The sequence below is a fragment of the Rhineura floridana genome, chromosome 3 (assembly GCF_030035675.1).
Source record: "Rhineura floridana isolate rRhiFlo1 chromosome 3, rRhiFlo1.hap2, whole genome shotgun sequence".
In the NCBI taxonomy this organism is placed as follows: Eukaryota; Metazoa; Chordata; class Lepidosauria; order Squamata; family Rhineuridae; genus Rhineura; species Rhineura floridana.
Window position 1 is genome coordinate 222,711,501 of NC_084482.1, and position 26,005 is coordinate 222,737,505.

The window sequence follows — 26,005 nt, forward strand, 5'->3', positions numbered from 1 at the left end:
AGTAGTCTATAGACATCCCGAGCAGCAGGTTCACGCGCACATACACACACACACGGTCTCTGACCCCTTCAGCAGTTGCTGCTTTTGTAGCTGGAGAGAGACAGGGCCCCGCCCTTCCAGGCCAGGTGGAAATCAGCCAGAAATGCAGGGAGCAGGTCTTGCAGAAACTCACACAGGTAGATGGTCTCTGGCCCCTTCAGCAGTTGCTGCTTTTGTAGCTGGAGAGAGACAGGGCCCCGCCCTTCCAGGCCAGGTGGAAATCAACCAGAAATGCAGGGAGCAGGTCTTGCAGAAACTCACACAGGTAGATGGTCTCTGGCCCCTTCAGCAGTTGCTGCTTTTGTAGCTGGAGAGAGACAGGGCCCCGCCCTTCCAGGCCAGGTGGAAATCAGCCAGAAATGCAGGGAGCAGGTCTTGCAGAAACTCACACAGGTAGATGGTCTCTGGCCCCTTCAGCAGTTGCTGCTTTTGTAGCTGGAGAGAGACAGGGCCCCGCCCTTCCAGGCCAGGTGAAATTCCTTGCTCCGTTCCATTATCCAACGCATGTTTGCGATATAATCTTTTGTACCTCTTCCCTTTCTAAATCCAGCTTGGACATCTAACATTTCTCATTCCCTATACGCTAAGAGCCTTTGTTGTAGAATCTTGAGCATTAGTTTACTTGCATGAGATATTAAGGCAATAGTTTGATAATTGCTGCATTCCCTGGAATACCCTTTCTTTGGAGTTGGTATGTATATTGAACGTGTCCAGTATATGAGCCATTGTTTTATTTTTCATATTTGTTGACAGATTTTTGTCAAAAGTTTGAAAATATTCAGTCTCAGTAGCTTGTAGCAACTCCATTGGTATGCCATCTGTTCCTGGTGATTTATTTCTTCCAAGTATTTTAAGAGCAGTTTCCACCTCACATTCTAAAATTTCTGGTTCTTCATCATATGGTTCCTCCATGAGTGAATCTGTCATCCTGGCATCTCTTTTATAGAGTTCTTCAGTGTATTGCTTCCATCTTCCTTTTATTTCATCTTGATCAGTCAGTGTGTTCCCATGTTGATTATTCAACATCCCTATTCTTGAGTCAAATTTCCCTTCCATTTCTTTAACCTTTTGGAATAGGGCTCTTGTTCTATCCTTTTTGTTGTCCTCTTCTATTTCTGTACAATAAATATAGTAATAATTCTCTATGTCCCTACATACTAGTCGTACTAGTCTCTGTATTGTTGAATTTAGGGTTCTGACGTTGTTTCTATCTCCTTTTGCTTTTGCTTTCCTTCTCTCTTTAACCATTTTAAGAGTTTCTTCAGTCATCCATTGAGGTCTTTCTTTTTAACTAGAGGTATTGTCTTTTTGCATTCTTCCCTGATAATGTCTCTGACTTCACTCCATAGTTTTTCTGGTTCTCTGTCAACGAAGTTGAAAGCCTCAAATCTGTTCCTTATTTGTTCTTTATATTCTTCTGGGATGTTATTTAAATTGTATTTTGGCATTATGATTGCTTTGTTGTTCTTCTTTAGCTTTACTCTGATTTTTGATATGACCTGTTCATGATCTGTACTGCAGTCTGCTCCTGGTCTTGTTTTTGCAGAAAGTATGGAACTTCTCCATCTTCTGCTACCAATTATATAATCAATTTGATTCCTGACCATTTGGTGATGTCCACATGAACAGTTGTCTTTTTGGTTGTTCAAAAATGTATTTGCAAGAAAAATTATTGGCTTCACAGAATTCAATAAGTCTTTCTCCTGCTTCATTTCTGTCTCCTAAGCCCCATTTCTCCATGATTCCTAGTTCTTCTCTGTTCCCTACTTTTGCATTCCAATCGCCCATGATTACCAATTTTTTAAAATATATATACATAGATATAAATTGCCATATTTCACCACTGCATGGCTATTAAAAAAACTTGTTCTTAGCTCCTGAAGAAGGAGAGACCTCTGAGAAATGTGGGGATTCAAACCCTGGTCTCCTAGGCCATGGAGGGATTTGAACCCTCATCTCCCAGGTTGTAGCCCACCCCTCTGACTGCTACACCACTCTCAATTAGATGCAATTAGACTAAAGCCCCACTCATATGGCAATTGTTCCGCTTTTACAGCAGTTTTCGGGCATCGCACGCCATTCTATTCAATGAGTTCTGCTTTTCAGTTGTTTTCGCTTTTTGGCGGGGGTCCGGAACATAATGTGCCATAAGAGTGGGGGCCTACTGTATTTGAATGCTTGTTTTTAGCCCCTGAAGAAGGAAAGACTTCTCCAAAAAGCACAGAACACATAATAAATCACCTACAAGACTACACCTCCAGGAGAGAAATGTCATTTCCCAATGGTTGTGGGCCTCATAATGCTGTCAAGCTACAAGTGAAATTGAATTGACTTTCCCCACTTTGGGGGGTATTGCACTCTTTCTGTGCTTCCTGCCATATTCCATCTACCCTTCTGGGCATGACATCGGCATGTGAGTAGGGACGGGTAAAGTACAATTCTTATGAGCGGCCATTTTACCCCCCCTCCTATTAGTCTTTTTTATTCATTAGTTACTTGATTTGTGCCACAGTGTATTTCCAGACGTGTTTTGCCAAATGATGTCATATTTTGAGACAACTCATTCAGGGTGCATTTTATACTGGAAATGTCTTGCAGGAACCAGGAAAGTAGCCACAGATAGACTTTATTCTGGAGAACACCAAAGACATTTCACATTGTGCTTGATAAATGACACATATGAAAAATTATTTCATAAGAATCAGAATATCGTGGGGCACCTTGTCAAAAGCTTTGCTGAAGTTGGGATATATTATGTCCACAGCATTCCCACAGTCTACCAGGGAGGTTACATGATCAAAACATGAGATAAAATAAGTCTGGCAGGATTTGTTCTTGATAAATCCATGTTGGCTTCTAGTAATCACTGCATTGTTGTCAAAGTGATTACAGACTGACTGCTCCAGAATTTTCCCAGGGATCTCTGTCAGGCTGACTGGTCTATAGCTCCCAGGTTCCTGCTTTTTGAAGATAGAGACAACATTAGTCCTTTATTAATTACAGTCATGCTGATGACAATTTCCAAAAATGGAAAAGAATGTACATCAGATGCCATCTTTTGTCTTTGTTGTCAGGTGCTCCTTTGTATTCAGATCGGGCCTGAGTACAATAATGTAGCACTTGGGAATGAAGATGCAGCCCAGAAGCCCAGCACTGGAGGCCAAGATGGAGAGGACCTGCACGGCTACCATGTATTTCCCCTTCATACTCAGGTAGGTGGGCACAAAGGAGACCCAAACACTGCAGAAGACCAGCATGCTGAAGGTGATCAGCTTGGCTTCATTGAAGGCCCCAGGCAGTTTCCTGGCCAGAAAAGCCACCATAAAGCAGATGGCAGCCAGGAAGCCCAGGTAGCCAAGGGCAACATAAAACATGGCAACAGACCCTTCATTGCATTTCAGGATGATTTCTCCAGGCTGGGAGTGCATGTCTGAGTCTGGGAATGGGGGAGAATTCCCCAACCAGATAGTGCAGATGACAACTTGGACACTGGAACAGGACATGATAATGGAGTTGGCCAAACTCTTCCCCAGCCATCTCCTCGCTCTGTTCCCTGGCTTTGTGGCCAGGAAGGCCAGCACCACAGTGATGGTTTTAGCCAACACAGAAGAGACAGCAACTGAGAAGATGACAGTGAAGGCCATTTGTCGGAGAAGGCAGGTCGCCTTCCTTGGCTGGCCAATGAACAGGAAAGAAGACAAAAAGGAAAGCAGGAGGGAGACAAGGAGGATGTAGGAGAGGTCCCGGTTGTTGGCTTTGACTATTGGAGTGTCAAGATATTTAATGAAGATTCCTAACACAAAGCCAGTTATCAAAGACAAGAATAGGGCCAAGGAAGCCAAGAGTATTCCAAAATGTTCGTCATAAGCCAGGAAGGTGATCTTCTTGGGGACACATTGAGCATTCCCTTTGTTTGGATACTGATCTTCGGGGCATTTTGTACAATGCTGTGCATCTGCAAAGAACATGAACAATATCTAAAATATATACATATTTACATTGTGTCATTTACGGAAAGAAATACCAAAGCAGTTTACACTATGTAAATATAATAATAAAAATCAGTAGTATTAATAAAATCATTGCCTATGACCTAGGTGATCAGGAACTGGTATTAAGCGGGAAAACCTGGGGAAACAGGTATGTCTTCAATTGATAGCGAAAACACATGATCACAATGGGGAGAGTATTCCACTTGGTAAGCACCACAATGGAATCTGCCCACTTGCACAACTGCATGCAACTGGAAGCAAGGGTTCCTATGTTTTTAAAAATGTGTGTGTGTGTTTTTCATTTTTTGGTGTAATGCGTAGGTTTTGCTTAATTTCTAAGTAAGAGGCATGAAGTCAGTAGTGTGAAAATCAAGCTTTACCCCTCTTATACGAAAGGTCTTCCCTGTCCATAGATATGCAAAAAATACCTGGTGGCGCACTTTTGCTTTATTTTTTAGGTGAGGAGACAATGGCATTCAGCACATATATATTTGACCCCACATCAAAAAAGGAGATTCAGACATGACAGTTAAATTTATGTTATATTTATTTAAGTATAAAAATTTTTTGGAGAACCTGCAGGGCAAAGCAACCAATTTAACCCAATTCAACCAAAGTCAAACTGTCCAGGCAGGTGATGTTGAATCTAACTCGGGGGGGGGGACATCCCCCCAATCCCCTGAGAGCAAGAATGATATTATTTCCTAAATAAATCCCATACAAGTCCCATTCTGAGGTTGTAAAAGTGAAGATGTTACCAGCTGCCACTGCTTATTGGGACAAAGTGGTATGAGACATTTGTGTCTAAAAACATAATCATATGTTGGAGGTCATGATGCCTCTTGCATGAAGTTTGACCAGCACTTTTCTGCATGAGTGCTGTTGGATTTCCCAGTTTGGAAGATTCTTCCACTCTATGCAGGTTCTAAATATCATGAAATGTGACTAATCAATGAAGCATATATGCACACAAAAGGAAAATGTACCAGGATGTTCAAGTGAGGTGCACTCTGCATGTGAATGATCATCATATACCATTTAGCAGTTATAACTTTCCCTTTTTAAAAGCATTGGATATCTGACTGAACCTTTCCCATCTTTCCCAAGGGTGACCTTTTCGCTGGAGTCACCCACCTTCCAGAGTGGAGATGGTCCCTTCCGCACAAGGAATGCAGTCGTAGCAGCAAAGTGGCCTTCCTTCCTGAACCACCTTGAAGAATCCAGGGCGGCAACTTTCCACACACCTAGAAGGAGGCAGAGTCTAAGTATGAAGACAAGGAAAGTTAAGTGAAATATATTTTAGTTAATTTATCTATGTGACCTCCAGTCATAGATTTAACTTAAGAGCTTAAGAGCCTGCTGGATCAGGCCAGTGGCCCATCTAGTCCAGCATCCAGTTCTCACCCTGTCCATCCAGTTGCCAACAAGCAGGACCTGAGTGCAGAGAGCAGTCTCCCCTCCTCCCGTTTCCAGCAACTGGTATTTCAAGCATGTAGTCAATCAATCAATGGTGATCACTCGTGACCGAGTAAGATTGTCTTCCAAAACAAAGTCTTTTTTGGAAGACGCCTGTGTGTGAATTTGTTTTATGTGGGGAGATCGGCGCACGATGATCAACTCACAGTCTTGACAGAAAAAGGCTTTGATGCAATGGCATGGATACCATGACAACTGGAAGTCCTTTATCTGCTGCAGCCTTCATCTACCTTCACAGCCGTTCATACCTTCACACACATTGTTATCCTCCGCCTGTTCTGCCATTGAGGACATTCTTGGATCGTTCTTTGTCTGGTTCCTCTCCCTTGACCTTACCACCGTGGGTGACCCTGCTGGGAGTACATGACTCCTGAAGGCATCACTCACAGGGTTCATTGGAACACTCAAACTCACTCACCACTACAAGGTGACGATCCAGTGAGTGGGAAGCATGTAATATGCTATGTATCGTGTCATCTGCATATCTAGACCTCTTGGTCCAGACTCCTGATGGCATTGCTCTCAGCTTCTTCGACACTCTCAAACCCCCTCACTGCATTAAGGTGTGCATCCTAGAGGAGGATATTATTTTCACAGCTTGGAAAAGTTACTTTTTTGAACTACAACTGCCATCAGCCCAATCCAGTGGACATGCTGGCTGGGGCTGATGGGAGCTGTAGTTCAAAAAAGTAACTTTTCCAAGCTCTGATTATATCTCCAAAAAACTCTGCTGCATAAAGCAACTCTCTTCAAAGAGCACTCTCCCCTCCTGCAGTTTCCAACAACTGGTATTCAGGAGCATACAGCCTCTGCTTAGCCATCGTGCCTAGTAGTCATCAATAGACTTTTCCTTCATTAATTTATCTATCCTCTATTAAAGCCTCTATTATGGTTGGTGGCAATCACTGCCTCTTGTGGGAGCCAATTCCATAGTATAAGTATGAACTGGGTGAAGAAGTCCTTTCTTTTGTTTGCCCTGAGTTTTCCATCATTCATTGGACGTCCCCAAGTTCTAGTGTTTTCAAAGAGGGAGAAAAACTTTTCTCTATCCACTTTCTCAATGCCATGCATAATTTTATACAGTTCTATCATGTCACCTCTGACTCGCCTTTTCTCTAAACTAAAAAGCCTCAAATGCTGCAACTTTACCTCCAAGGGGAGTTGTTCCCTCCCCTTAATCATTCTGGTTGCCCTTTTCTAAACGTTTTCAAGCTCTACAGCATCCTTTTTGAGGTGAGGCAATCAGGACTGTGCACAGTATTCCAAATGTGGCCATGCCATAGATTTCAACTGCAGCAACTAAGTTTAAACCTTTAAAACTGACTTATAACTTGAGGTCCAACTGATGCTTGAAGCATAGCATGTTATATGGGAATGCAGGACTGGGCCTCCACCCCAAAAGTAGAAATTCATTTGTCTGTCTTACTCATAACCCACCATGGATTCTTACAAATACAACACTTTTGCAGGAACTCACTGCTGTGAAATGTCTTTGATGCACAGCTACTTAGCCGAGCTGGGCAAAATCTTCTGCATGAGATCTGGAAGAACTGCTGAACATTGGAGTTGACAAACCTTTGAAGGCCTCCCCACACACAGCATAGTACACTTATCAGAGCTTAAGAGGTGGGAAATACAATGAAATGAAAGACATGATTTCCCCCCACCTGGTTGAGCCACCTGGGCCACACAATGGCCTCTTCGTCTATGGTGAGGTGTAGGCCTGCAGGTCCCTTTCTGGATAAACTCCCAAACTTCACCCTAAGGAGGGATTTATTGGGAAACTTCACCCAGTTCACAATGTCCAAGGTGGCTGCCAGTTCCCCATTCTCATCCAAATACATACTGTCAATGGAAGAATTGTAAAACTGGGAGTTTCCCAGGAAAGGATGGAGCTAGGATGGGAGACAAAAGAGCCGCATTTAGAATATGGGAATCCACACTGTCTGTCCAGTTCTGATTGTGTCTTTCTGACTTGGGGCTGGTTGCAGACTCAAGTAGCTGTGTGTCTTTTCAAAATGTTTGCAAAGGGCCTTATTTCATTCCTGAATGCCCTCTCTCTGCTTTAGCAGTTTGGAAAGACATATAAACATTCTCAGAGCTTGGCCAGGCCTTTCTCTCAGGTAGAAAACCAGGGCAATCACTTCACATATTAACAACTTGGCATTTTTAAAGGGCAGCAATTGTTTGTTATGAGTAATGTGCAGTGCAATCCTAGCCATGTCTACTCAAAGGTAAGCTCTATTATGCCTGGACCATGGAGAAAGATTCCACAGTGCAGCTAGGTAGGTGCCAAACTCAGAACTTCATCAGGAGACACAAGGGCTTAGCGAGAGCCTGCACAATGCCCTCTCTATTGCCCAAAGGGCTTACTCCAAATGGGCAACTGCAGGCAAAGGACAGGGTTAGTCCAGTGATGGGGCTGTGTCCTCCAAGGCCAATGTAAAAGGGCATAAAGAGGGAACAAGAAGTTCACAACTAGGTTTGCAAAATTTCACCTTCCCACTACATCTGACATTTTGTCAGATTCTAATTCCAAGCCAATGATTCTAGAATTGTATGATCAATTGTCATTTTCAGCAGTGATGTCTGTGATGGAAAAAGGAAATACCTGCCATGGCTGTAGCCTTTGAACTTCCAGTTCACCCTCCCTCACTCTCCACTTAGATCTAGATGAATGTTCGACATCTAAAGCATGAGCCACAGCTTGGACAGTAGTGTAAATCCTGTCGCTGACGAGAGAGAGAATGCATTCCAGATCTTCTTGGGGCAGCATCTCCAGGTCCTCTCTCCCTCTGTATCTTATCATGCCTTTCACCGACAATGCATGCTTTGAATAGGAACAATTAAAAGCTTTCTCCCCAAACTGCTCTGTAGCAGAGAAGAAGGGCATAGAATCATCATATGTTGCTCTTTTATTTGTCTCGATAAAGAAGGAAAAAATGCCATGGATGTGTTGGAAAGATAAGCCACTGTCCTCTAATTCCAAGGAAATGTCCCACATAGTTGTTGTGATCAAGACTTTCCCTACAATGGTACTCATGATCCAGTCAAATATTCCTTCTAGAATAAATATTCCCACTAAGATAAAATTAGTCTCTACAAAGTAGACAAATACATTGACTTGTCCCCACCTTAGGAATGGAAGAGGATTGATCTTTAGTTCATTTGTATTCAGTTGTGGAAAGATTTCTGAGATGGCAACACAGATGCCACTCTTGAGGAGCAGAGGCATCAAGGTCTTCATGAACCTCTCTCCGTTGTCGGTGTCAAAAGCAATGAGACCAATCAGCGACCATCTGAAGTGCAACAGCAGCTTGACAATCCCTGGGTACTGGAATTCTTCTTTGGGGACCATCCGGTGGAAAAAAGGGAGAACTGGAGGGACAAAAACATGACTGACCTGGCAAGGAAAGGAAGAATCATGACTTGCTTTGTTTCAGATGAAAGCTCCACTTTTTCTTTCAGATCAAAACCCAAATGTTCTATTTGTAAAAACAAATCTTTTTGCCTACACTTTCCCTGACCTACAGGAACAGTATAATCTGTATGAACCCCCCAAATTCCTGATTTATATGCTTTTGTACTACTTTTTCTGATTGCATGTTGTATTTTTGCTGTTAGGATTTTGTTACTGTTTGGATGTTCAACACGATTTTTAAAAAGTTGAATTGTAAATAAAAAAATAAAACTTCCCTTTATTTAGTGGCACAAACCAGCTGTACAACAGAAACTCTCTTCTATTCCCCTTTTGCACCCACCTGCCCACAGAGAAAAACAAACAGTCACATCCACAACATACATTCAAAGCACATCTAAAGTGCATGGCTACTTCTCCAAAAAAGTATCGCGGGAACTGTAGTTTGCTAAGGTTGCTCGGAACTGTGAGGGATAAACAACAGTTCTCATTATTCTTTGGGGGGAAGCCATGTGCTTGAAATGTGGAACAAATGTGCTTTGTATATATGGTGTGGATGTGACCATTGAGAGATACCAAGAGTTCTTAGAATCCCCCTTTGACACAAAGGGAAGGAAGAGGGCAGAGGAGAGCAACTGATGTGGCCTTTCCTGCACTCCTCTCATAAAACAAACAAAAAAAGGCTTAAGGCTGCTATCCTAAAGATGTTATGCACTATGACCCCAAGGTCTCTTTGGTCAGTTGCTGCACGCTCAGTCCCTGTATACACTCATGGGGAATAAATTGGTGGTGAGGTGACTAGGAACAAAACTTTGGGGTCACAGTGGACACCTTGATGATATTTACCCTTTGTGTGAAAAGAACTGAAAATAAAACTGCTGCCAATATTCTGAAAGGACTCCATTTTCTCAATTGTTCCCTCCCATAATTGTTTGGAACTGGAAATGAAATTAAATATCCTGATGTCCCAGGTTTTCTTCATTTTGATGGGGATGACATTGTGTTGATGCTACACAAAACCTGCCTGCAGGAGCAACACCCAGTTCACAATAAACATCTGTGTGGAAGCCTCCTTTGGCTTGTTTTGAAATTTGAGTTGTTTGACTCCAGCTGCATCTGCCTGCTGATTTGTTGCTTCCTTGGTTGATCTCTTCACCTAGCCATCTCTTCTTAGAAGCTGGACTGATAGCATAGACCCTTTATTAACTCTGAGGCTGAGTTGAGTACATTTTCATTCCATCTACCAAGAGACTGGGCTGAAGACACTCTCACTGCGCAGGACCGATTGGACTGAGTAGACATAATTGTTTGATTGCTCCTGAACTCCAGCTTGAGTCCATCTGTTTTTGCTTGCCGATTTGCTTCTCTTCATTTAATTCTTTTTTATATTCAACTCTGGACAATTTTGCTCCATCATCAATACGTAAGGTTCATCCCACTCTACCTCAGCCCTTGATTACTCCTTTTATTTGCCATATTTATTCTTGTTCCTGGGCTGCTCAACACCTTTGGAGGAGGACTAGGGAGTGGGCAGACTATATTCATTACACATTTATTCTTTTTTCCCCTTTTTCCTCTGCTGTTTAGGCAAACAGCAGTACTATACAGCATAAATTCAAGTTTACTGTAGGCACCCTTAATACCTTTTTGTACTTTTAATTCTCTTTTAAAGCCTGCCACACCTTCCCCTTCACCCTCCACTAATGATTTTGCCACTTTCTTTAATACAAAATTTGAAGCTGTTCATTCTAATCTCGCTGCAACTGACTCTCCTCCATTACCAGCCATTCAAATGTCTGTTTCTTCTTCTACCTTCTCTGCTTTTTCTACAGTTTCATCTCATGTACTGTCCAGGTTGCTATCATCTTTAAATCCCTCTCCTTGTTCTCTGGATCTGGTTCCATCTCATCTTTGAATTGCTTCCTTCTCTTCTATACATTATTAATCTTTCTTCTGGCCTGTTTCCTTCCGGATTTAAGCGAGCTATTGTTTCTCCCATTCTCAAAACGCCTTCACTTGATTTTCTCTCTCTCTCTCTAATTACCCATCTGTTTCTTTGCTGTTTTTTGTTTCAAAAGTCCTGGAACGTGATGTGGATTCACGTTGTCTCAACTTTCTTTCTCGTACTGATGCCCTAGATCCCTTGCACTCCACTGAGATGTCTCTCTCAGTAATGACCTCCTTACTGCCAAGTGTAATGGTCTGTTCTTACTTTTCTCAATTTTTCTCCTGACTTTGAAACAGTTGATCATGATCTCTTGTTGGACTCTCTTTGTGATCTGGGATTTTGTGGTTCTGTTCTTAGTTGGATTGTTTCCTGTTTATCAGGCAGTCATTTAATGTGTTGACTGGAGGCTGTGCATCATTCTCTTTCCCCCCCTTTTTTTTTTTCAATTAATTTTTATTCCAGTTTTCAAAACCAAAACAATACAAAAAGAAAACAACACAAATCAATAACTAGTACAATACAAAAAGAAAGAATATATATATATATATATATATAAAAAAGAAAGAATATTGACTTCCGATTTGTCATAGTTCAGCTATAAATCTATAATATATAACAAACCTATCTCTTAATAGATTATAAAATCACCTTCCTCCAACGGTTATCTTAGTTGGTTTCAAATCTCATTAACATCATATCATTTTAATCTTCCACAAAAAGTCAAAGAGAAGTTTCCAATCCTTGAGATATATGTCAATCAATTTTTTTTCTAAATAAACATGCCAATTAATCCAACTCATCAAATCTACTAAGTCCAGTAATTTTAAATCGCTCTTCTGTCATTATCCATATTGGGTCCATCTTCCATCTTCCATCTTTACGCACCCAAAAATCTTGCTGTCATAGTCATATAATAAAAGTCTGATAGGAATTTCCTCCATCACAGTTGTTTTCTTACCATCAAATCCAAACGTATCACTGAAGTGTTGTTGCAAAGCTGCATCTCTGTTCCTCTTTTCCACATGATACACTAGTACATCTCTTGAAGGTTTTTCCATTGACACAAAACAGGGATTAATTCTGTTAACTTTCTCCATTTCAAGTTCCATCAAATCCTTCCAGTCCAAGAATTTTCTTGAACCGATAATATCTTTATCTCCAATCTCTTCAATTCCTTCAAGAAAAGCGCTGAATTCCAAACTATAATATTTGTCTCCAGGATCCATCACAGCCAGAAAATCCAAATCTTTTTTCATGTCCATAATTAAGCCAATCTCCATAGTTTGAACCTTGCCTTTAATTTCTCTTCCATCCTTTTTTTGTTTTCCAGATCTATCTTTATTCTCCTTTCTCATAGAATCCTGAGTTTCTTTCAGCTCCTGTCTCATTTCGTGAAATTCAATTCTCCACGCTTGTCTATTATTTCTCAGTTCTTGTTTTATTGAGTTAATCCCATTCATTATTTTCTGAAACATGTCTAAAGATAAAGTCCCTTCTTGTACATCCATGATCTTCTTAATTGTCATTCTTAAAACCAAAGGAACAAAACTCCTTCAATTTTCAATGTCCCAAACAGAGAGCAGCTTATTTCTTTAACCAGTTACAAAGGAGTTAATCTTTCCAGCAAACTAACGTCACACGCTAGACAGCCCTTATCTCTTATCTGCCCGGAAGTGTAAGAACGGCTTTAGTTCACAGCGTCGAAATAGCTAGTAGCAGAGAGAAAGAGCAGATTCGTCAAAAAGAAAAAAAAAGTAGATCAAGAAAAATAGTCCCAGCCAATAAATCAAAAAGATTTCTTATCTCTTTCAATCAGAAATCTCTCATCCGTTTAATCTTTAGAATGCTATTTTCCATGTCAGCTTTTTGCAATAAAAAAAAAGATACGCTATTTATATTTTCTTCCCCCTTAGTTCCGTGAATAAAAAAAGGAAAGTCTTACCTCACCTAGGTTATCTCAATTGCTGTTACTTTGACAAATCTCTTTAGCTGTATAGATAAGAAAATGATGAATGTAGACAGGAGGATGTTTGCCTGTTAATCCGTATATTAAAAAAACGGGTCACTTATCCAGCTGAGCTAGCATAAAAATCCTCGCTCTGTCTGAGCTGCTGGAAGACAGACAATTCTGACGAATTCCAGACTCCAACAATCAAAACAAAGCTATGTAGGAAATCTCACGTTTCTTCTTTAACCGGAAGAAATTATTCCCAGTCAGAAAAGAGCCTTCTGACTGAATTTAAACTGGAAAAGTTTCATCCAAGACGAGAGCTCGTCTCAGAGGCTGCACAGGCGTAGGGATCCTCCTGGGAAGTCCTCTTTCCCCCTTTTGGTTGGGGGTACCACAGGGTTCAGTTTTAGGCTGTGATTTAGGAGTTTTAGGTTCTAGTCTTTTAATTGTTCCTGCTGTCCTTCCTTCTCTTCTTTACGTTACTAATCTGTTTCTTTCTTCTGCCCCATTTCTGTCTGCATGCTGTTAAGGCTGTAGCAGAGTCCTGACATTTCCCCCCCCCTCTATAATATTGCTAGAATCAGACCGTTTTTGTCTGTCTCTGTGATGCGTCCTTCCCTGGCTCTCCCTGTCAGGTTCCTACCTGCTCGTGGTTACTGCCTGTCTCTAGGCACCACCAGGGACTCCACCAGTCCGGACCGCTCTCTCTTATGATTTCTCTCCCCGCTCTAGCACAGATCTCAACAGATCCCCCTGCTAGGCAACCACCAGTAACGTCCCAATACTAGTATTCCCAGAGACTCTGAATACTGGTATTGTTATTCTCTTCACCGCTGCCACCATTTGTTACAGTTCCCCTTCAGCCTTGGTCATTATCTTACCCTCCCTTCTGGTCTGTGAAACCCCAGCCAAGGATCAGGCCTTTGGTAAACCAAATTAAGTATTTATTACAGATAACAAAGCTAACAAGATTAACAAGATTTCTTCTTAAGGCACATAAGCATATGGTTTTACTCAATACTAATCCGAACTCCACCTCCCTCCTGGTAAACAACTCTCTAAACCCCACCAAGCAATCCACTCTTTCTCTTCTCCCCCCAGATTCCACAATTCACCACCTCACTTTCAGCCATTTTAAACACTCAGCCAATCATCTCGCATTCTACTGCCCATTCACTCCCCCTCTTTCACTCCACTTACCATGTATCTTCTAAAACAACAACACTTACCATATATACATTAATATAGGAACATCAGATTTCCCCCCCCTTAAACAACAGCAGAGTATTATTCCTGTTCCAGGATTTATACGTCGCGTTAACAAATAAAAGTCTCTATGGGGAAAATGTCTTTCTTTGTTCCTCTGTCTGGTCACGTCACTGCAGTCCAAGCCACTTGCCTGGAAAGTCCATCGGCCAGTACATTGTCCTTGCCTTTGATGAACTGGAAGTCCACTTGATAGTCCTGTAGGGCCCAGGACCACCTCTGCAGCATAGTGTTATGGTTTTTCATAGTCTGCAACCATAACAAGGCCCGATGATCCGTAGTCACTGTGAATCTTCGTCCCCACACGTATGGGCGCAACATGTTCAGTCCCCACACGACCGCTAGGCACTCCTTCTGGACCGACGAATAGTTTTTCTCCCTCGGCGTCAGCTTGCGACTCAGGTACGCCACTGGATGTCTGGTGCCTTCTCTCTCCTGCAGCAAGACGACTGCCAGCGCGAGGTCTGACGCATCTGTAGCCACGATGAGTGGTTGCTCATAGTCTGGTGCTATTAATATGGGTCCTTGGCACAAGGCTTGCTTCAGCAGATCAAAAGCCTTCTGACATTCATCCGTCCATACCACACGCTCAGAACACTTCTTCTTGGTCAATTCATGCAAGGGGGTTGCTATTTCCCCAAAATTTCTCACAAACTTCCTATAAAATCCAGCCACACCCAGAAATGCCCTTACTTGTATTTGGTTAAGAGGATCGGCCACGCTTGTATTGCCTCCACCTTGCTCCATAAGGGGGTGATTTTCCCACTCCCCACCTTATGTTCTAAATAGATTACTTCCTTTAGTCCAAACTGGCATTTCTTAGCTTTTATTGTGAGGCCTGCTTTTCTTAAGGCCTCCAATACTGTTGTCAGGTGTTGGACATGCTCAGGCACCGACTTGCTAAAAATGGCCACGTCATCGATATAGGCCACTGCAAAATTTGACATGCCTCGCAACACAGTATTGATTAGCCTCTGAAATGAACTTGGTGAGTTCCTTAGTCCCATGGGTAAGGTCACAAACTCATATAACCCATCTGGTGTACTGAAGGCAGTTTTGGCTCTGGATTGCTCGTCTAGTTCCATTTGCCAAAATCCTTTACAGAGATCTAGTGTAGAGATAATGGTTGCTGCCCCCAATAACTCTAACATTGCGTCTACCCTAGGCATAGGATACGCATCTGGGACAGTAATTTTATTGATTAGCCGATAATCAATGCAAAACCTGGTCGTTCCATCTTTTTTCGGAACCAGGACAATACTTGAGGCCCAGGGACTGATGGATTCCCTGATCACTCCTAATTCCAGCATCTCTTCCACCTTCTTTTTGATCTCATTCAAAACTTTCCCATTCACGCGGTACGGAACAGATCTGATTGGGGCATGATCTCCAGTATCAATGGAATGTATAACTATACTGGTTCGGCCAGGTTTGTTGCTAAAGAGATTCCTATAGGTTTTCAAAACTCTCAGAATCTCCTCTTTTACTTCCTCCTTCACCTCCTCTGACCATGCCACTTGATCTACCCCTCCTTTGTCTTTGCTTTCCTGTACCAAATCTGGAAGTTCAGGCCCACTTCCCTCAGGGAATAAGGTAACTTGCAACACCTTTGCATCCCTGGTATGGAAAGGCTTTAACATATTTACATGAACCACTTTGCTTTTGTTTAATTGGTCTGTGGTGATTACATATGTCACTGTGTCAAGCCTTTCTCTGATGGTGTATGGTCCTTCCCAGTTAGCCTGTAATTTGTCATGTTTCCTGGGTATGAACGCCATAACCATATCTCCCACATCATACACACGTTCTCTGGCTGTTCTGTCATACCAGTAACTTTGCTTCTCCTGTGCATGACTCAAATTCTCTTTCACTACTTCCATCATTGATGTTAATTTATTGCGGATTCCAATACAAAATCTACTACAGAAGTTTTGTACTCTCCCAGAGTTCCTTCCCATGAATTTTTTAGCAGTTCCAAAGGTCCCCTCACTTTTCTAGTAAACATTAGTTCAAAGGGTGAGAAGCCTGTTGACTCCTGAGGGACTTCTCTGTATGCAAATAAGAAGCATCCCAACCGTTCATCCCAGTCTTGTGGGTGATCTTGAACATAGCTTCTTATCATGCCCTTCAAAACTCCATTGAATCTCTCAGTTAGCCCATTAGTGGCGGGATGGTAAGTAGTGGTCTTTAGATGTCTTAGACCACAACATTTCCACATACATTGCATCACTTCTCCCATGAATACAGTGCCTTGACCTGTCAGCACTTCATGAGGGAAACCCAGCCTCATAAAGATTTTTAATAAAGCCTCTGCCACTACAGGGGCTTCTACAGATCTCAGTGCTTCTGCGTCTGGGTACCTGGTGGCAAAATCCACCACCACCACTAGATATCTCTTGCCATGCCTTGTGGGTTTGGAAAAAGGGCCCACCAAATCTATTCCCACTCTATAAAAGGGTTGTCCAATTATAGGAAGGGGCTTTAAGGGTGCCTTGGTCTTTACTCCACTCTTTCCCACCTTTTGGCATATTCCACAAGATAGACAATGTTGTTTTACATCCTTGGAGATATTTGACCAATAATAATGTGCAGCCAATCTCCTCTTGGTCTTTTTTATTCCCAGATGTCCTGCACATGGGACATCGTGGGCTACCTCTAGCAATCTGGTTCTGTATTTGCTAGGTACTATCAATTGCTTCACTGGTTCACATTCATCCTTTCTCTCAGCAGGCACCCACAGTCTATATAAAATCCCATTCTCACACACAACTTGATTCCTCAGTTTGTCAGTGAAAGGAAGCTGTTGGGTCAGCGCTTGTTCCTTTATCTGCTTCAGACTTATATCTTTATGCAGCTCTTCCCTGAATTGCTCTGCTTCTTCCCCAGAGACCACTTGATACAGTTTGTCTTCTTCAGCAGGCCTGCTAGTGGTTGCTATGGTGACCTGAGGCTGGTTAACAGATTCCACCCTGTTTGTTTCAGCCCTCCTTAATATGGCTTCTTTTTCTCTGCCAATTTGCTGTCTGGTCACTACATATATTTTCCCCTGTGCCCCCATAACATCTCTTCCCAGTATTACTGGTTCTTGTTGCTGGGCATTAATACCAACTTTATATTGGCCCTTTCGGCCTCTCCATTCCATTTTCACTAGGGCCACAGGCAAACTCTCTGATTGACCCCTCACTCCTTGGATAGTCACTGTTTCCTGAGGTAATATTTCTTCAGATTTTATTAAATCTGGCCTCAGTAACGTCTGAGCAGCACCAGTGTCAAGCAATGCCCAATAAGTTGCCCCTTGTACACTCACTTCCTCTCTCAGACTTGAATCAAGGTCTGTTACTTCTGTCCAGTTTATCTGGCAGAACTGAACCTTTTTCGCTGTTTCTAAAGCCTTGGGTTCTGTTTTCACTGCCCTTGTCTGAGCAGGATTACTAATGGGGTTGGCAACCTCACATTGAAAACGTAGGTGCCCCGGTCTACCACATTTGTAGCATAATTTCTCCTCACTTTTAGGGTACACAGATCCACTCTGGGGTGTCCTGTGCCCTTCAGATTTTAATGGAGGACTCATTCGCTGTGGTACCACATCCCTTCTGCCAGCACTATATGGTCTGGGTTTAAACTCTCTTGATGTTTTCCCCACCCAGCCAGTTCTATTGGAGGCGAAGTGATCCGCCAACTCTGCGGCCTCCTGCACAGATGTAGGGGAACGGTCTTTGACCAGGAGCCTTATTTCTGGTGGTAACTGATGGTATAATTGATCCAGTATCATGAGGCTTTTCACCTCTTCCACTGACTGAGCTTTGGCACTACTCATCCACTTTCCAAATATATCCATCAACTTTGCTCCCAGTTCCACAAAAGACCTCCCTGTCTGTATCTGGCAGTTTCTGAAAAGCTTTCTAAAATAATCAGGCCCCAGTCTGAATCTTTTAAACACTGCTTCTTTGAATTCAGCATAGGTGACGGGCCTGTCTGAGGGGAAATATTGGTATACCTCAGCCAATTCCCCTTTAATCAGGTTTGATAAATACTGCATGTATTTATCTTCAGGTAGCCCCCACAACTGAGCTGCTTTTTCTAAGGTGCTGAGGTAAATTTGAGGATCTTGACCAGGCTCATAGACAGCAAAGTCCTTTGGAGTAATTTTTATTTTTGCTCCATCTCTGTCTTTCCTTGTCTCCTCAGAGTGAAATTTCTCTCTATCAAATTTTAACTTTTCTACTTGTAATTCAGCATCCAATGCTCGTTGCTTCTCCCTCTCCTCAAACCCCAATCTCATTCTCTGAATTTCCAACTCCCTCTGTTTTTCCTTCTCTGCACCTTCCATCCTCAATCTCTCAGCTTCCATCTTCAATCTCTCAGCTTCCAACTCCCTCTGCTTGTCTTTTTCCTCAGCCTCCCATCTTAACTTCTCTCTCAAGTACTCTATATAAGCGGGATTGCTTAAATATCCTTCTGGGGTCTCTTCTCTGACAGGTTGTTTTTGCTGGGCAGTAGCAAATCCTATAAGTGCTACCCTCAATTCATCTACCCCTTTACCCTTGTGAGGTAAATTGAATGTTATGCACTTCTCCACCAGCTCCTCTCTTTTCATTTGTATGTATTCAGCCATGGTGTTTGAGTTCACTCACTCTTTGCCACACACTCTTTGCCAGTCACTCTCACAAGAAATCTTGTTTTGTTATTTCTGTTTGCCACACAACTATTAGGGATTGTCTAGTATTCGTTTCTCACTGCTACAGCCAACACCTGTGACGTAGTCTCCTTTGTCACCATGTGTCTTTGGGACTCTCTTTGGTTTATATCTGGATTCTCTGTTGTTCGTATCCCACTGCTAACACCACATGTGATGCGTCCTTCCCTGGCTATCCCTGTCAGGTTCCTACCTGTTCGTGGTTACTGCCTGTCTCTAGGCACCACCAGGGACTCCACCAGTCCGGACCGCACTCTCTTATGGTTTACCTATCCGCTCTAGCACAGATCTCAACAGATCCCCCTGCTAGGCAACCACCAGTAACGTCCCAATACTAGTATTCCCAGAGACTCAGAATAATGGTATTGTTATTCTCTTCACCGCTGCCACCGTTTGTTACAGTTCCCCTTCAGCCTTGGTCATTACCTTACCCTCCCTTCTGGTCTGTGAAACCCCAGCCAAGGATCAGACCTTTGGTAAACCAAATTAAGTATTTATTACAGATAACAAAGCTAACAAGATTAACAAGATTTCTTCTTAAGGCACATAAGCATATGGTTTTACTCAATACTAATCTGAACTCCACCTCCCTCCTGGTAAACAACTCTCTAAATCCCACCAAGCAATCCACTCTTTCTCTTCTCCCCCCAGATTCCACAATTCACCACCTCACTTTCAGCCATTTTAAACACTCAGCCAATCATCTCGCATTCTACTGCCCATTCACTCCCCCTCCTCTTTCACTCCACTTACCATGTATCTTCTAAAACAACAACACTTCAGTTTTGAAGTCTTGTTTATAAACCTTTTATTCCAAAGCTTTTGGAATTTCATCTTAGATTTTTTACTTTTCATAATTTGGACACCTCAAGTATGTGTGTTGGAAGTCCTGATTTTCTCTTTTATTTGTACCCCTCTCTTACATTGTCCTCATGTTATGAGAATGTATGCCTTTTTAGGGAGGGACTTGTTTTATTATTTTATTTTATGTACAATGCCATGTATAATGCCATTTGCATGTGATGACACTATCATCATCATCATTATGTGTGTGTCCACCAGGAGCAGCAAAAAGTTTCTGAAATCAGTTACAATACTCTTTCAAAAATGATTATCTCTCTTCAGTCTTACTCAACATCCACCTCACTCACTTTCTGAATTCTCTGGAGAGATTGTGAAGTGGAATCAGGCTCAGCCAGCAAATCTGTTCCTACCTGTGGGGTTTTATAGATGCCCAACAAGCTTGAAATCTGGATGGAGTTTGGAGACTTGGACCCTTCAAGAACAGTGACTAAATGTTTCTCTGTTCCACAGTTGTAGTTTGGAACATTTGCCTCCCCAGTAGACAGCAGGTCTAACAAAGCATCGTACATCACCCTTTCATTACAAAAGTTCTCATGGATGTTGTAGCCCAGTGTGATGTTGGGTAATAGTCTAGGATTCTTGTTGATATCCTTAACAGCAAACAGGAAGGAGAGGGTCAGCCAGTATACTGTTTTTGCTTTCCTGCAAAAATATGCATATTACATCATAATCCTGCATTCTTTAAATGTATGAGATTCAAATTTCTTGACATGATTTTATAGACAATGTAAACCTATATGCTAATTTCTAGATGCTAATACTGATGCACAGCCAAAGCCACGAGCTCAACAGCCAATCCTCACTTAGTGACATATGTGGAGTAGGGAGGCACAATAATCTTTTTCAAAAATCAAAAGCCATTACCCTTTTAAAAATACCATTAAGGCAGGGGATCATTCTAGTAATGGAATTAGACATGCACAGCCCTTCAAACAATAGCAGACAAAGGGTTCAAAAAGTTCATTAAATTATGGGGAATATTTATTGCTACTGTATCTATGTCAGTTATCTAGAAGTGGGGATGACTGCAGGTACTTTAAAATAGAGTAGTCAGATTCTAAATTAGGCAGGCTGTAAGTGAACAAACCATCTCTCTCTCTCTCTCTCTCTCTCTCTCTCTCTCTCTCTCTCTCTCTCTCTCTCTGTTGTGGGAATGAGAAAGGGGGGAAAGATTTGGAGTGACTTCATTTGTCATAGAGACTTGTGCTCTTAACATGCTGTGGATCTTATTTGATTTGAAATCTGTTGATAACAAACAGGATCTATCCAATCTTTGCATCCTTGAATATCTGGGTTAAATAAAGTAACTAAATTACACAAGCCAGGTGGCTGAGAGTGATGTAATTTCACTGCACGTTTATAATTATTAGCATTTAGTTTTATCTTTAAGGTGAGGACTCCAGGGGTGCACTCAGGTTTTGCTTCCTTGGAAAGAGGTTACTCCTAGAGGCTTCTGTCTGATATGTGGTTTATTTACACATCTATGCATGCTAAACATTTGCATTAACCCTCCATCAGATCCACCCTCCCATTCTGTTACAGTGGAAGGGGAGACCAGGTCCTTCATCACTCCAAGAAACTCAATTGTCTGACACTTTACTCAAACTCCAGAATGAAAACTTGAAGCTTCCCCTTGCAAACCCAGATGACAGTATCTGTGTATGAGGGAAGACTAAGCCTTTGTTCCCCTTCCACATCATCCATAGAGTGAGCTCTTACTAGCAAAAGAAACATAGCTATGTCACTCTGCCACCACAGCCATCATGAAGCTAATATTTCTGTAGATTTTGATGGCTTTATATTTTTACTCTGTAGTCTCATAGGATTGAGAGAGTTGGTCAGAATGGTTTCTGGAGTTGGTTAGAAGAGTTTGTTTAGGTCCCTTCCAAACCTGTGATTGTCTGTCTTTAAGATGGAAGTCTGTGGTGGAAGGAACTGTGATAGTGGACAAACCAGTCTCTTTGTTCTGTTAAAGGTCCTAGTCAGACCTATGAAATATCCTTCTCATATGTCTAAATAGTTCTCCAAGTAAAGATGTGTTGATATAGAATTAGCTACCAAGCAGGGCTCCTTCTTTCCTCAACTGACCTCTTTCAAACTCCTAGCAACTGTTTCCTAGCACCGGCTACCATGACGCTTGCTCCTTCCAGCATTCCATATTCCCGACATTCCTTTTTCCTGGTCACTGTCTGCCTTCCATGTGCTCTGTATCCAGAGTTCTTCCCCTTGGGTTGTTGGGCTACAACTCCCATCATCCATGACCATTGGCCAAGATGGCTGGGGCTGATGGGAATTATAGCCCAAGAACATCTAGAGACCCAACACTGGAGAAATCTGGTCTATATTCCTGGATTATCACAGACTGCGGGTGAATTGACACCTGAGGGGTATATTTTCAGGACCCACACTGGTTTTTTAAAAACTTTTGTGACATTAAGATGTGTTTAATTGATTTTAAGGATTATTTTAAACAGCACAACCCACCGTGGGTGGGTTATTGTAATAAGAATAATACACAGAGAAATGCAGCCACATGCACAGCCTAAAATCACACACCTTCCCATCTCTAATAGTTGACAATATACATAACCTCCAAACATAACTGTCCCCCATGCTTGCTGCCTCTCTGGGCTGCCTCCCCTCTTGCCATTCTACCCCACTGATTGTTACTCTGCTAATTCATAGAATCATAGAATAGTAGAGTTGGAAGGGGCCTATCAGTCCAAGTCCCTGCTCATTGCAGGAATCCAAGTGAAAGCAATTGATTTGCCTCCAGCTGTTAAACTGAAGTTGCAGAACAAACCCACTTCCAAGAAAAAAAAAGTTATGGGCAATGCACTGGGAAGTGTCGGATAACAATTGGTTGATGCACCATTGTATCATGCAAACAAATCAGAACTCAATTAAGAGATCATCTGGAATATAAGAATTGCCTTCTTTGAAACATTTGAATGGCTGGTATGTTTCTGAATTTCATAGTAGATTTACTACAGAAAAGCTGTAACTGGGCATCATTAATAGGCAGCTATTGGAGACATCGATCGGGGCAAAGGGAGTGTTCTCAGGGCTTGTAAAAAAAAGTAGATTTCCCCTCTGTACATTAAATTTATAGAAGAAAGGGACAACTGTCCTGTGTTACTGCCAGTTATGGTTGAAAAAGGAGCATCTGAAAATGTGAGTGCCTTAGCACTGATGCATTCCCAAAGCACCCCCCCCCCAGGTTGAAACAGCACAGGGATTTACTAGGAGCAGGAAATATACTGGTTATTGGGGACAATCATCATCATCATCAATAGTGAGTAGAGGAGGAGTAACTTACTGGTTAATGCTGGTAGAGGGAGGCTCACTGAAGACGTGTGGATGAAAGAAAGTAAATGAAGCAGAGATAACCCCGCCAATGAAGTGATCTCCTGGCCTGTAATAACTAACTGGGCCTATCTCATCCCTCTCCAAAGTCAAGGGGCATTTTGCTTTCAGCATCCCACAGTCTGCATAAGGCACTTGCAGCAGAAGCAACAGCAGCAGCAGCACCATCCTGTGTCTGCCTGGAACAGCCTCCTCCCTTGTGACTGCTTCCCCTCAGCTAATCTGAAGGATTATTGGATGAAGCCAAACTCTTTCTTCAAGGTGCTCCAAATGCTAATGGACCCCAGCCAAGACTTCGCACCAGAAAGGGATGAAAGTCACCCTCACGTGCAGATAATCCTCCTCAAATACCCTAAATTTCAGCCTATCCTCTCAGTGTTACAGGAGACAATTATGCTTCAGTCCTTTCTGCCTCGGATGCAAGACATCACCTCATGATGCTCTCAATTCTGATGTTTATTTTAGCAGACTCAACAGCAGCCTGTGAACAAATCCTTGGGGCTTTGATGAAAAGATGAAAAGATCACTACAATTTTGATAATTATAAGGAGAAGAAGCATCTTCTCTAACTCCATGCGCAGGTGAATGACTGGAGAAAAAAATATTTGCAAAAACTCCCAGATGTGTTTCTAAACCCCAAGGTGGACAACACAGGGGGCAACTAGACAAGTCTAACCTTGATGAAACACTTTCACAAGAGTCAGAATCAGGTTTTCCTGATGTCAGGTATAGGTCAGGTAGGCACAGCTGGTCCAAAGGGGTTTTCTGGGTAACACCAACAAGCTGCTTATTGGCACTTGCAAAGTCCTGTCCAGAGTGTTTTACAAGCACCAGCAATCGGTTGATTTTTAGGGGTTGGGATCACAATGGTGTCAGGTCCAGACAAGAGTCCCCAATACGCATGTGTTAACAATATCCACCCCACAACTTCTGTAGTTGCAAACAGTATTAGACACCATCATGGGTGGAAATAACCATAAACACACTTTATTTATTTATTCATTCATTCATTCATTCATTCAGCACCATCAGATGCACATGGCCCTGTACATAAAATAAAAAAGTAAATACAAGTCCCTCTCCCCAAAAAGGCGTACAATCTAGATAAAATATGAGGACAAGGAAGGAAGGAAGGAAGGAAGCGAAAACAAATAAAGGACAAAGCAAGGACTTCAAATACATCTACTTGAGGTATCCAAATTATAGAAAATAAAACAACCTAAGCTGAAATTCCAAAAGCTTTGGAAAAAAGGAATTTTTAAAAAAACAAGAGTTAAAATCTTAAATTTAGGGAGCAGTCCATAAGTGCTCCAGGAGATAATTCCAGGAATACAGAGCAGTAAGAGAAAATGGCCAAAGTCAAGCTAAAATGCAAACCCTGGGAGTTGATGTCAACAGAACCGTAACAATATGGAAAAGCTCCACTGGATGGCTATTTGAGGATCCAATGGTGGCAGAGAAGTGGGCTTCCTTCACTGCCCTCACTGCCACACAGTAGGCATGGTTATGATGTTTTAACTGATCCCTTATCAGCTTCAGCACATTTTTCACGACTTGAGCTTCAGCTGTCATCCAGCCTGTTTCATAATCTCAAGTGTCAAAGGCCAGAGTAAAGAGGTACATTTTCAGTATTCACCTAAAATTGTACAATGAAGTTTCCATACACACCTCAGTGTGGCGGGAGTTCCACAACTTAGGTGCTGCCACTGAGAATGCCCTTTCCAAGGCTGCCACCACCCCAGAGCTCCTGAGGGTGATGGAAACACCGGAAGTGCACCCTCTGCTATCTCAACACCTGAGAGGGTCTGTAGGGAAGGAGGTGGTCTTTCAGGTATTTGGGACCGAAGTCATTTAGGGCTTTAAACAACAACATGAGTCCCTTGAAAAAGCAGCAAGTAATGGTCAGAAAGTGAAGAGGCTGGATCTGGAGATTTGTGGATGATTTATTAAGTGCTCTATGTGTTTTGGAGAATTCTCTCCTTCAGGAGTTAAAAGCAAACATAAGAGAGAAGGGGACAGAGAGAGTAAAAGGGGAATAGAAGAGAGCGTCTGGTTGTGACACTAAATAATGGGGACTTTTATTTTGTTATTTTAAATATTTTTATTCTACCTAATATTTAAAAAATCTCTAAGTGATGTTCAACCTAAAAATTGTAAAAAAAATTGTTACAACAATACAATATACAACCAGTAAAAGTGGTATAAAAACATATAAAACATGCTCTCTCTCACACACACAATAGTCACATCCACACCATACATTTAAAACACATCTAAAGTGCATGGCTGCCCCCCCCAAAAAAAGCAGGATGCTGGGAACACAAAATGCATCATCCACAAATCACCAGAGCCAGTCTTTTCTCTTTTTGACCACAGCCCAGGAGACAAATATTGTTTCTGAATGGTTGGGGGTCTCATAGCTCTTTCAACACTTTTGGGGGGATTGCACTTTTTCTGTGCTTTCTGCCATATTCCATCTGCCCTACTGGGCATGACATTGAAATGTGAGCAGGGAAGGGTAAAAGACAATTCATATGAACAACCATCATAACCCCGCTCCAAATAGTCTTTTTTATTCATCAGTCACTTGATTTGTGCTACAGTGCATTTCCAGACTATTTTCCCAGATGATGTCATATTTTAGAAGAACTCATTCAGGATGCATTTTAGACTGGAAATATCCGGCAGGAAACAGGAAGAGAACCACAGATAACAGTGTCTCTTGCAGAATAATTTCACATAATCTGAAACACCAAATAGGTGTCACCTTGTGCTTGCTAAATGATGCATGTTAAAAAAAGTTTCATAAGAATCAGGTTTCTGCTCTTGTTTTTGTTGTTAGATGCTCCTTTGTATTTAGATCAGGCCTGAGCACAATAATGTAGCATTTAGGAATGAAGATGCAGCCCAGAAGCCCAGCACTGAAGGCCAAGATGGAGAAGACCTGCGTGGCTACCATGTATTTCCCCTTCGTGCTCAGGTAGGTGGG

The 26,005-nt window shown here is 42.1% G+C and overlaps 1 protein-coding gene across 5 annotated transcripts in view; it reads right to left on the minus strand.

Moving 5' to 3' along the window:
* Positions 1-4,609: 4,609 nt before the first annotated feature.
* Positions 4,610-26,005, minus strand: part of LOC133381760 (vomeronasal type-2 receptor 1-like) — a 30,959-nt gene continuing 9,563 nt past the window's right edge. For 2 of the 5 annotated variants that reach the window (XR_009761726.1, XM_061621179.1), the window contains exons 4-5: positions 8,119-8,910; positions 4,610-5,275 (exon numbers count right to left, since the gene is read on the minus strand). Coding sequence is in view for 1 of the 5 variants with exons in the window: in XM_061621179.1 (XP_061477163.1) it covers positions 5,093-5,275; positions 8,119-8,910 (975 nt within the window). In the remaining 4 variants the exon portion in view is untranslated. Of the gene's footprint in view, positions 5,293-8,118; positions 8,911-26,005 lie in introns of all 5 variants that reach the window. The other 3 variants (XR_009761728.1, XR_009761727.1, XR_009761730.1) reach the window with 3 other exon arrangements.